Genomic DNA, 12,464 nt, shown 5'->3' on the forward strand with positions numbered 1-12,464 from the left:
GGCGTTTGGGCTCGTCGGCGGCGGGAGAAAGCCCCTGAGAGCGCCACTCGTGCGGGGTGGGCTGGCTGCGGCGATCGGGAGGCCCCATGCTGGGGCCGAGGACCGCGGTCCGAAGATATTAGTTGGGGTGTTGGATGGCGGTTTGAGCGGCAGTGTCAGCGTGCCCTAAAGGTCTGCGTACATAAACCTTTGTGCGCTCCTTTTTATTCGGTTATTTTGACGACAGCCCTTTTTCAGCATGGAAGGCGGAGGGCAGTTGGAAGGCTGCCCTGTGACATGAAACTTGCATAACAAACTCTATTTCTTATATAATCTGTAACTCTAAGCTAAATAGACACAGTATTTTAGAAGGATGCATTTAGTTGTTCATCATTCATGCCCTCCAGGCCGGCTGGCAAAGTGGGTTTTTCTGGTAGAACGTATATTCTAGAAACCAAGTAATAAGTAATACCGAACTAAACAAAACAAAACCAACAAACCCTGGATGCTACCAGAGTATTGAAGACAAGGCATCCTGAATTTGATAATTTATCCTATTCTTTGCTGTCTGTTGAGCTCACTTTAGCATCCCAAGGCCGATGATTTGTTTGCTGGGAAGCAACAAACTTCTTTTTCTTGTAACTTTTAAGTTGTGACTAGCTTCACAAGAGTATTTACATTGTTTTTAATTTTTTTTTTAGTTGGTCAAAACCACTCATTATGTTGAGAATTTTATGTTAAAGGATTTCTTCCATTTTCGTGGGAAACTTTAAAATGAAGCTTTAGAGGACAAGATTCTGCTTGCTGCTAAAGTAAAAAAAAAATCTTTATAAGCAAGATTTTGAAGTGCAGTGTAATATGACTATAGCTTTGTTCTTACAACAGGCTGAAAGATCCTCTCATTTTGGAAGAGTTAAAATTATTGTGGGCGGGTTTTTTTATTTAATGTAATGAAGACTATGTAAATAAATCACTTTTACAAGCCATTGAATTACTTGATATTTACACCTCTTGCTTTTAAATTAATGGTAGTATTAGTACCATCAGTACTAGTATTCTACGTTAATAGTAAATGTATATGAATTAAGGAAAAAACATAAGTGCTCGCAAAGATCAGAGATTTAATTGATGTAAAAATGTGTCTTGACTTGATGAACAAAGGCTATTAAGATATCCCTGAAATAAAAATCAGTTTCTAGTCTTTGAATACCCTCTCTGATCCAGAGTAGCATTCAGTTTTCTGGTGTGATCTGACACTTCCTTTTTCCTGTGCAGACTCTTTTTGTTTAAATACTGAATATTCATTTTAAATGACAAAAAAATTACAGCTGGAATAACATCCCAGATATTTTTCATGTATTTGGATCTTTTATGCCTACAAAAAATACTTGCATCATGAGCTGTGGAAAAGACTTTGTGGAAACTCTTAAGAAAATTGGTTATCCAAAAGCTGATGAGCTTAATGGAGAAGATTTTGACTGGCTGTTTGAGTCTTTGGAAGACAAATCATTTCTGGAATGGTTTTGTGGAAATATAAATGAGCAGCATGTGGTATCTGAAAAAGAACTGCAGGAGTTTGATAATCTTATAGAGTCCGGTAAGCCCATTTTGGAAGAAAATGCCCTGGATGAAGTTTTTAAAACCTTGAATCCCATGGATTCAAAGAACAGTAGCCAAGAGGAGGAGGAAGAAGAGGAGGAACTGAAGAAATTAGAGGAAGAGCTTCGAACTCTTCAGAAGTTAAAAAAACTTCAAATTCATCGGCATAATAAACTTCAAATGATGGTTTCTGCAAACAGTCATATGTTACAAACATTAAAAAGCAAAGAGGAAGAAGCACATAAATATGTGAAAGAAGGACTGGAAGTGTTTACTGCAGCAAATAATAAGCTTAATAATGAACTGCAGTCTCTCATCGGTGCCGCTAAGAAATTTGCCTCTTTCTTCACCGCTTCAGATTCAGAACAAGAGTCAGGTCTACGTCCAGTGTTTTTTTCTCAGCTTTCTCTGGATGAGTATTTGTCACAGGAAAAACAAAGCACTGCAGCACTTACCTCATATATGAAAAAACATTATTATCAAGGTGTACATGAATGGGATGAAAATTCACACGAAGGCAGTTTTCAGCTTGCAGATCTAAGCAAACAAGTCACTCGTGATGAGACTAGTGAAGTTTCCGAAGAGATTCGGGAGATAGTCAGGATCCAAACAGCATATATTTGTGCTCAACATCAGCTAATTCAGATGCAAGCTAAAGAGGAGAGCATGAATTCAGCTATAAAATGTGCGGAGAGCATGCTACAGTCTTTAGACGACAAGGTAAGCAGCAAAGGGTGGTAGAAGGTGGTGGAGTTTTAAACAGATGGGTGTGTTCAATTGCATCTAGTAAAAGGAACTGCTGAGTTACTGTTATTTCAACTGTTTTTACACAGTAAACTACATTTCTATGAATTTTAGCCTTGCTCACACAACTCCTCTGGTAAAATAGCTTCAGTTTTTATAGTTAGAAATTCTTCAGCATTGCAGAGTACCTTTAATTCTTCCTTCCAGAATTACTACCTTGAAAAATCTAGAAGTTAGTAGTATCTTTCTAGTTTAGTTTAACTTTGACATTTCAAGTTATAACTGGCTTTCAGTCATTTGTACAACAGACTTAACTTGTGCTGGGATTTTGTGGTATTGTGCAGCTAATATGATAAATGTATTCCTGTTTATATTCAATAGCATAAACTTAAAGTTTTAGTTCACTGTCTCTTTGAAACTCAAGTACCGAATAAGTGAATCTGATAGTTGAAGCCCCAGAAATATCTCAACAAGTGAGTTACGGGCGGATATGTCTGCTGGAATTTAAAAATGTGGAGAAATCGTAACAGAAGGAAAAATACTAGCTTATACCAGTCAAAGACAAACTTGTGGCATCATGTCAGTTTGCATGTTTTCATTCATGGATGACTGCAAGATAGGACTTGATTGATTAGAATAATTTGGAAAAGATACATTCTGATAGCAGTGTTGATGGTCATCCGATTGAATATAAAAAATTATGTTTGTGTGCGAGATTTCAGTTAGACGTGCTTGAAATCTGGGGGCAAGTAAAATACAGCTTTTCTACTTTTAACACAATAAACTTTCCTGGCCCTGCCACAGAATCAAATTATTATTTATTGAAATACATTGATATCTTCTTTGTAAATCTGTATTTGCCTCATGTTGTAAAGTTCTGTAAAACTGCTTGTGGAGTGTTCATTTAATTTTGGTCATACAAAAGGTGCAGTGATTTTAATGTAACATACCTACATGACTCTTGTGTGAACTGAAGAAATGTGTTAGGGAAGTGCCTTCAAGGGAACTATGAAGAAATTGAGGGGGTTTTTTTGTTTTGTGCAGGATATTGGAAACCAAGAAAACCTTGATGCCAAAATATCTAGTTTAAATGATGAAATTTCAACAATTAAACAAGATATAACTAAGATAAACAATGAAGAGCTGCTTCCCCTTCTGAAAGAGAATGCACAACGTTTGTGCACGCCAGTGGTGAAAGGGTGCTTGGATCGTCACATTGCTGAGCAGGACTATTATGCTTCAAGACAAGATGAAATAGGCAGGCATTTGATAAGACAGAAAGCATCATTTGAACTTATTGAGCTAGCCTATGAAATGGAGTTGAAGAAGCATAAGGAGATCCACTGTCAGCTTGAGAATTTGGTGGAGTCTCTGAAACAGAGCAGTGATGAGTTGGAACAGAGACTGCAGGTGATAACTGAGCAAACTCAACACGCAAAGCCAAGGAACACTATTAGTTCCCAGGATGGGTTCTCGTGCAGGTAAGCCTTTATAGTCGCTACTGAACTTTGACTTATTTTGAAATAATATTTTTGAGGTAAAGGCTTAGGCAAGCTAAGCCTTTTCTATTGCTAAGTTCTTAGTTACTTGCTGTAGCTAATTAGTATTTTGAATTCTCCAGAACTGAAGCCTTCAGTAAGACTTGCCTCTTGCTTATCCTTTGAAATTCTTTTCAGGTTTGCCTGAGGAAAAAATTCAATTACCAGTCTTCTTAACATTGCTGAAGCATTCCTATGCAATATTCAGAATATAAGGAACGTTTAAAGCCACGACTGTCTTATATAGGAACTCTTGGAAGTTATCCTGCAAGTATAGATGTAGAGAGTTGTTAATAACAATGACTTCCCAGATCTCATTCATGGCCTCATCAGCTCAGCCTGCAAAACCCCCCATGTGGCAGAGGAAAGGAACAACTCCTTCAATATATGGAATGTGTTTAGCTCATTTTTACTGCTTGATTTGCCATCTGTCTTCAGTGCCTTGTCACCCGTGTAGGAGTCTAGTTTTACACTGTTGAAGGAATGAAGTCTACTTGTAGCTCAGGTTATACAGAAGAAATATCTGTGCCATGTCACTGCCAGACTCTAAACCTTTTCACGAGGTGTGTTGTATAATTATAGGTGTGTTAATGTCAGGCTTTTCCTCCTTCTTTAAAATGGCGGTTTAAGTGCTTTTTAATGATTAAGTGATAGTCGAGTATGATCTTGCACAGTGAATAACTGCAAGAATTAGGCAGCATTAATTTTGCTCCCATTGTGTGTTTGCATTGGCAGCTTGTAACACCTTTATTCAGGTTTGTTAAGTCTCCAGATCACTGAATGTTGTCTGGCTCCTTTTTCCTTTTTATTTAAAAAGTGAAGGGGAGTTGAAAGAATCTTATACACTAAAGTGTTTTTAAGCAGAAGACACTGGAAAGAAATGCTTTTGAAATATAGTTCCTGCTATTATTGAAGCCGATCTGATTCTGTATTTGGGCTCGAGTCCTGAAGATTTTGATAGGCAGAGGTGGTAGTAGCAACCAAGCAAGGTTATCTGTAATTGTATTAGACTGTTCCTGGTGCATTGTAAGGATACAGTTTGGTACAGCAGGAGGTGCTGTCTTTTGCATGACTTGTAGCTTATTGGAGAGTTTCTTAGCAGTCTCTTCATAGCTAGAAAATGAGAAATTCTCAAGTAAGGTTGAAGATGTTACGAAGTTTGCTTTTATTTCTCATTGGTCATTGAAGTCTGCTGTTTTTCAGCACTTAAAAATGTATCTTACTTTGCAGCCCTTTGTTGGGAAATAGTTGGCAAAAGCATTCATTGTGTACTTTAGTGTTTCATTGCTGTTAATTTAATACTGAAATATTTTGGAGTCTTACTAATCAGGTACTAGCTATATATAGATAGAATAATGAAATTGGTGGGAGATGCAGCAGTGTAGTAAGAGTACCCTAAGCAGTACTGTCCTTTACTAGTCCTCTGACTTCTCAACATGAATATCTGCTCTTGACTAATAATGACAGAGTGCTTAGGAAGCCTAAAAATGCTTGTGTGTCTAACTTCTTTCGTTACAGGCTGTATCAGCTTCTGGAAGGAGACAATAAAAAACAGCAATTGTTTAAAACATACGAAAGCCTGGAGCGGATGGCTCAGAAGTTAAAGCAGGACTGTGCCTCAGCACAAAATCAGCTAGCAGCGTCCTCTCAAGAACAGTCTCTCCTTTTGTCCAAGCTAGAAAGTGATGTAGATACCCTTTATGATGCTCTGTATGATGGAGGAAATCAGATACAACTCAGTAGTCAGGTAAGTCCTTATCTAGTCATAAAATATCACATTAATGTGTGTTATATTCTTTCATTGAGAAAAATGCAGTAGGAAGACTGTAGACACAAACTGGTTCCCATATGTCAGCAACAAATTTATTAGCATAATGATGATGGGGTTCAACATTTACATTGTTCTTAGCAAATGATATATTTTGTAAGTGTTGCAGTAACAATTTTTGCTTCTGAGCAAATCATTGCATCTAACAATTTCTTTCAAAGGCATATACAGTCCTGTATTACTAGTAAGTTTATGATGTGGGAGGTGTGTCATCTAGATATGGTGTCACTGGAAAACTCATTTAATTTTCTCTATTTCAGATGGTCTTCCCCCCCTATTACCTGTAACACCTGAATAGTATGGTTTGGCCTCTAAAAAGCCTACCATGGGTGGCTTATTCAGACAAAATATCAGAAATTTGAAGGACTGGTGTAGCAGGACCATCCTCCTACAGAGGTGCTGGGTTTAGAGCCTGTTTTAAACAGGAATAAGAGTTGTTAAATGCAGCTTGTTATGGTTTTAAAATAATTGTAGATATCTCAAGAGTGGACTGAGACTTCTTGGTCAAATACATAAATAATACTTCTGTTAAATAATACTTCTTGGTTAAATACATAAAATACTTAACACTTCCAACTGCAAATGTGTAAAGTAAATTAGCAACATGTAGAACATTTTCTATTTAAAATGTCAATTTGTAATTGGAACAATATTTAGGGATTACACGTTAATAAATCGATCAAACACCTTTCTATTGATTCAAGTTACCTCTTAAAACATAGTGACCTCTCTGTGTTTTAAGAGGCAACTTGAATCAATTGAAAAGTTTCTCAAGAAAAGTAACTCCTTTTAATAAGGAAATAATGTGCAACTAGATGACTAACCTACTTACACTGAAATATTGTAAGAATGAAGGTTGGGAAAATTATAGCTGGTAATTTATGATTTAATTTTAAAACTGAATTGACTTTTTTGTTGTGTGTGGGTTTTTTGTTCCCTTTTAATATTTGACTAGCTCTGAAGACTTGTAATTGACTGAACATGTCATTAAACCATCTATCAAGTTGAGGGCCAGATTCTTATGGTCTTAACTCATCTAGTTCAGTAAATGAGTAAATGAAATTACATTTTCATGATCTGATATAAGTACTATTCCATGGAGCTCAAAAGTTAGATTAATTGAATGTATCACTTGTGTTTCTATTTTTTGTGATGTCTTTTCAATTACAAAATGTGTCTTCCAAAAGCAAAAAATTTTTGTATTTCTAGTTCAGCTAGTGTATTAACAACAGAAAAATAACAAATTTTTGTCTTGTATTTTTTTTTCTTAGGAACTTACTGAGCAGTTTCATCAGCTGGAAGTTGATTTAAATAAACTGAATCAACTCCTTATGGATCTGATTGCTGATGTGAAATCAAAGAGAAACTTTTTAGAGTCCAATAAACTGCATCAGATGGAAAGAAACTTGTATGTGTATTTTTTCAAAGATGAAGACCACTTGAAGGAGATGGTGGAGAAGCTTGAGCAGCAGGCTGAGGCTAAAGCCAGTGGTCTGGAAGATTAGAATTTCACCACGAGAAGAGTTCTTAATGTTCAATGTACTCTTAACAAAGGGAAACATGTTAATGTAAACTGTCTACAAGTTTATAGAATGATAAGTATTAGTTTATCAAGGCTAACATTTTTCTGTCCTTGCAATGGATGTTTAACTGCCGCAGTTACCAGGTTTGGATTGTAGGCTACTTTATGGCTTTTGATGTCTGCCTGCTGAGTTCAAATCTCAGTTTTGTCAGTTTTTTGTATGAAGAAATACGTTGGTTATTCGAATGAATTACATTCAGGCTGCTCTTCTGCTAGCTGGTATGTTGATTTTCACTGCACATAGCATAGCACAAAAAGGAACGTATCATGCCCGTGGGATAAGTTTTCTTGCATGCTAAGAACCTTTGATATGTGAACTGAAAAATGTGGAAAAGGCATTCTAGATTTTGGAACATGAATGTAATGTGATTTTGAAGGGGTGAGTTCTTCAAGGGAGATATTCCTGATCATTTCCATTACAGTTCTAAGAAGATTTGATTTTGCTGGGAAATTTGTTGGAATATGTACTGGAATCTATTTCAAGTGCCAAGACTGTCTATTTTAAGACCATTCTGATAGCTCTTAATTTAGCTTAACGGTCTATATTCTCCATTGAAACCAGTCCACACTCATACTGGCCCCTTCAAAGAAAAAAAATTTTAAATTTACATTTTGGACTTCTCAGTTTGCTCTGTAATTTATAGTGACAGGTTTTTCAATTCAGTGTCCTGATGCTTTCATAATTCCGCTTTCCTGTGCGTTTCTTAGACCATTTATCAAATTTTTATTTAGCTTTGTAATATACCAATGGAACTAAATACGCTTTTACTGTATGAAAATTTCCAATCCTGTATATTTTGCTAGGATCAACTGCTCTTGCTTTCAAGCATTGTACATATTGATTAAGGTTAGTAAATTAGCTTTAACTTAAGTAACATTTTGCTTAAAACTATTTTGATGACAGACCTTTAACTTTTATGTGACTATAACTTATTTTTAAATGTTTAATTTTTTTAACTTACTGGTGGTATGTCTTTATGTCTGGATTTCTTAACTCTATACATTGTGTTTATTATTAAATGCCAAACTATAAATTCAACTCAGTGTTGTAAATATTTATGGTGAATCTATGTGTTTGTTTTAGGCGTATTCTCATGCACAGTGTCTTGTTTATATTTAGCCTGCTAGGTTCTCCTTTTGATCTGCCCCTGAAGCTTTAAGACTGCTGCTTCCCAGCCTGAGAAGTAGGGAAGCTTTTTTACTCTGTGTAGAAAAGAAGCATTGTTCTTAATTATAAAAGTTAGGAGGAGTTGTACATGGAGAAAGATTATACTTCTGACTCGTGGAACGTCAGGGAAAAGAAAGCCATTCTGCTTCTTTCTCTCCCTTTTGTGTGCTTACTGTAAAATTTGGACTAGATAGGTAGAGCCAATAGCAGTGCAACCTGATGGATGTTCCTCTTTGAATCTGGATTCAAATGTTTGTACTTGCAAGTATTCAAACTTGCAATCTGCGTATGGTTTTGAGCTAAGAAAAATATTTTCATGTAAGCAGAGGAAATACTGTTTATTTCACTGTTAAACTTGACTTGAAAGTCTACTCGTTAACTGGATTCAGCGGGTGAAGACCAGAGTAACAGGATTCCAGTTATTGACTTGTATGGGAGTTACTTACTTAACAGCAGGTTTTGGTAGAGCAATTGACTTGTACCACTTGAATCCTTTACATATTTTGAAAATGTTGGTTATTTATCTTGTGTTTGTGGTAAGGTTTATGCATTGTTCTAGTCTAACTATGTAAAGTAAGCAAAGTCACCAGTATGGACACTGTTTTTCTAATTCTGCAATATGTGGTATATCTAGGCGCTCTCCGAGTATTTTGTTTGTATATGGCTACAGGTCAACTGGAAAAGCCACTGCTTTTCAAAAAAGGTTAAAATTTAGAATATCAATAGTTGCTGTTCAAGCTTTTAGAGACTTTAGATGTTGCTGACCTTTTTCTTAAATTGACGAACGATAGTAGCTATTTTAATGTTATTAAGTACTATTATTTAGTAGTACTTGAGTACATTAGTTATACAAAGTTTAAGGTCTTTTATGATAAGTATTTTCTGAAACAATACATCACTAATGTTTGTGTGTCATGACAATGCTTATTTCTTTCATCTTCTGCTGGCTCAATTTTGGTAGTTATGTGAAAGGATTTTTTCGTGATAAAATCTGAGCACCAGTAACAGTAAATGTTTGCATATGCTAGATGCAGACTATCTTAAAGATGTTGAGGAGATGGGAAGTATATCAGACATAAATGATAATTCTTGTTTTGTTTATCAGAATTTTTAAATTAGAAATCACCTTTATAGGACTGCTTAATTTTTTAATGATGTATTAAAACACAATTTCAAAGAAGTTTCACTTAGTGTTTTTTATAAATTAGTACAGTTCACTATTTTTTATTTACAATATTTAGAAACTGATAGGCATGTCAGGGAGAAAATGTCTTTTTCCATTGAGTTGAATGAATGACTGAATGGATTCACGATATTTTGTCTTTCATTTCAACAGAATGTAAGTGCAGGTTGTCCATTCTGTGGCCCTGATATAATGCATAATTTGTGTGTTCTGTGTTTAGGTTTAATCTTAGAAATGGAACAGTACACGTCATACATAGGATGCGAGATTTCTAAAGTGCCTTTATCTGATATCGCTCAGAGGATTATGGCAGCTTTGCAGTCTAGTCCTGTAGGAGAAGTTCAGACTAGCAGAAAAAATAACCAGAGTGAGTAAATCTTAGCCTGTTTAAGTGTTTCTATTTTTAGTTGAAAAACAAACCCAAACAAAGAACCAGTATCAAACCTCAAGTTCCTATTTAAAAAGAAAAAAAAAAAGGTGAGAGGTTGGGTTTCCAAGTTTAGAAAAGGAATTAAGTTATAACCGCGACATTTGCTGGGACTTACTAAATAATGCTATGTGAGCGTAAAGAACTAAGATATTGCCAGTACCCTCAATTTCATATTTTTTTTTTCTTCCTGTACTGTGTTGTATAGAAGTAGATGAGAATTTCAAACTGTAAATTCTGGGGCTGGGAATTAAATGCATACATTAACTTGACCGTGGACTAGATATTTAAAGATCACTAGCAGTACTGGGAACTTGGCAGAAGTCCTGGGAACTCTGCAAACGTCATGTCTGTCCTGCAAACACGTGTTCATTAGCAACTCAGTCCTTGTGAAATTGAGGCGGGGGGAAGAGTGAACAAAAGTCCCAGTGGTAGGGCAAATTAGGTAATGTTAAAAGGGCCTCAGCAGATCTCTGACTGTTGAGCAAATATTCAGAATGCTGGCTTTGCAAAACGGCATTTTTATTCTCAGTTTTATTCATTCCATAGTCTGCCAGTCTTGTAGCTCTGGAAACAAGTAGACAGAAAGTTTTGCTCAATTCCAGTTCTCTGTTTTCTCCTGAGAACTAGACCTTGGAACATTATCTGGTTGATGGGATTTAAGTCTAGTTCTTGCATACACAGTGTTTGTTGCAGCCTCAGATTTATCTAAATAATGGTTCAGGCTCTTCTTTCAGTAGTAAAGTGTTGGATCAGTGGAGCCTGATGGTGTAGCAGTAAAAAGAGTAATAGTTCATTGCTGTGTGAATCAGTGATAACACATTTGAAGAAATATGGGTTGGGTTCATTTAAAAATGGTACATTTGGACCAAAATCCAGATTATTTTTGAGAAAATCAAATCTGTCTTCTGCCTTCAGTGTAATTGCCGTTCTACTTCTCTTGCTGCCTCGTTTGTCCTTCCTTAATTTTTCTGTGTAATGTTTTTTTGTCTTAGATAGGAGAACTCTGTCCTGTGTGCTATCTATATTGTGTTATGTTGTGCGCTCTTGATCTGATCACACTCTGTCAAGCTGTGAATTACAAATTCTGTTTTTTTAAAAAAACACTATGAAGGTGTCTGGTATCTTCAGCCAAATGAGCTTGCTGTCGTCTTTGTAGTGCTGCTAAATCCTTATTCACTGCGGAGTGAAAGAACAGTATAAATAGCATTTAGTGGTGGCAGGTCACATGACTAGCTTTTCTTGCTCTTCTTTTCCATGTAGTAATCACTCACAATTGATTCTAGTGTACAGGCCTAAGAGTTGTTTTTAGGAGATTGCCTATATGTATATCTTTAGCTGATCAGCATGGATCTGGAGAGAAGAAAAACTTGCCTCCCTTAAAAAACCCAAATCCTATCATGTTAGTTGTTCAGTTATAAGCTGTATTTAATTGTATTTTGTTGATAGATCTTTAAAGATTAAATTCTACTTACTGGAAAAACTGTTTGTCTTTAGAAGCTAAATATTGGATTAAAATACGACAAATATCTGTGATGTTGAACTAGGGGGTGAAATACTGTTGTTACCTTGGCAGTAGAGCTTATAATGGTTCCATCCAGCCCGAAGGAGTTTGAAAGCAAGGATAGGTTTCTATTGCCATCTGGTGGTCCTTTTTCATACACCAGAAATTCGAGGTTGCATAGCACTTCAGATACCTGCCATACTGAATACTGCGTGTTGAGGGAGGGAAATGTAATCCTCATCATCTTCTCTGGAGGGTGAATTTGTCAAGAAAAAGTACCTAGCTGTGAAACAATTAAAAACACTGAAAGTAAACTCAGTTACTGTCGTTCTTAAGTTATAATTTTATTATTGAAGGAAGTGTCAAGAAAGCCAGACTTAAAATGTTTGAAGCTACAAAAAGAGCTGTGCTATATTCGCTGTTCTAACAGCTCAGGTCAGAATTCTGAGCTGAAGATAAATAACTGATCATACACATAAACCAAAATGAACCAGCATGTAATACTATGAAGTAATATCCTTAGTTTCTTCTGGAGACTAAGCTAGCTAGTCTTTGGAAAGTGCTTTTTTTTTTTGGTCTTTTTTTTTTTTCGTTTTTTAAGTACAGGGTCCTATTTACCTAGACAATTTAAAAAAAAACCCAACAAAACAGCTTCAGTAAACAGATCATCTTATGCTTTGTTTCGTTGCCAGCATGGTAGATTCAGAAAGTGTCTTGCTGCTGGTCATGCAAATTTCATAGCTGAAAACAGTAGAGGGGTGTTGTACTGGGTATGGACTGGAAGTTAGAAGGGGACAAAATACATATTTTGCCCATGAGGTATCTTTTGTCTGGGCAGTAAGAGAATCTTAGAGATAAAAGAATCCTAACTAATTGCATGCTCTGGAGAGACAGAGACTTCAGTGGAGTTAT

The 12,464-nt window shown here is 36.0% G+C and overlaps 2 protein-coding genes across 2 annotated transcripts in view; both read left to right on the top strand.

The window, feature by feature from the left end:
- The first annotated feature begins 1,374 nt into the window (after positions 1-1,374).
- On the top strand, positions 1,375-7,193 carry HAUS3 (HAUS augmin-like complex, subunit 3). Its single transcript, XM_010139260.1, has 4 exons — positions 1,375-2,298; positions 3,367-3,803; positions 5,379-5,607; positions 6,960-7,193. Exons 1-4 carry the CDS (start codon positions 1,375-1,377, stop codon positions 7,191-7,193), a joined length of 1,824 nt encoding a protein of 607 aa, XP_010137562.1.
- A 2,662-nt stretch (positions 7,194-9,855) lies between these two features.
- POLN (polymerase (DNA directed) nu) overlaps positions 9,856-12,464 on the top strand; it is a gene marked incomplete at its 3' end in the record, with an annotated part of 64,193 nt that continues 61,584 nt past the window's right edge. Inside the window, 1 exon segment of the mRNA XM_010139261.1 lies at positions 9,856-9,988. Within this exon segment, the coding sequence (XP_010137563.1) occupies positions 9,856-9,988 (133 nt within the window).

Source organism: Buceros rhinoceros, unplaced genomic scaffold (assembly GCF_000710305.1).
Source record: "Buceros rhinoceros silvestris isolate BGI_N320 unplaced genomic scaffold, ASM71030v1 scaffold5317, whole genome shotgun sequence".
Classification (NCBI taxonomy): Eukaryota; Metazoa; Chordata; class Aves; order Bucerotiformes; family Bucerotidae; genus Buceros; species Buceros rhinoceros.

Coding starts and splice junctions, on each gene's coding strand:
- HAUS3 (XM_010139260.1), top strand. CDS start 1,375: ATGAGCTGTGGAAAAGACTTTGTGGAAACTCTTAAGAAAATTGGTTAT. Junction 3,804..5,378: donor CAGGATGGGTTCTCGTGCAG/GTAAGCCTTTAT, acceptor CTTTCGTTACAG/GCTGTATCAGCTTCTGGAAG. Junction 5,608..6,959: donor AGATACAACTCAGTAGTCAG/GTAAGTCCTTAT, acceptor TTTTTTTCTTAG/GAACTTACTGAGCAGTTTCA.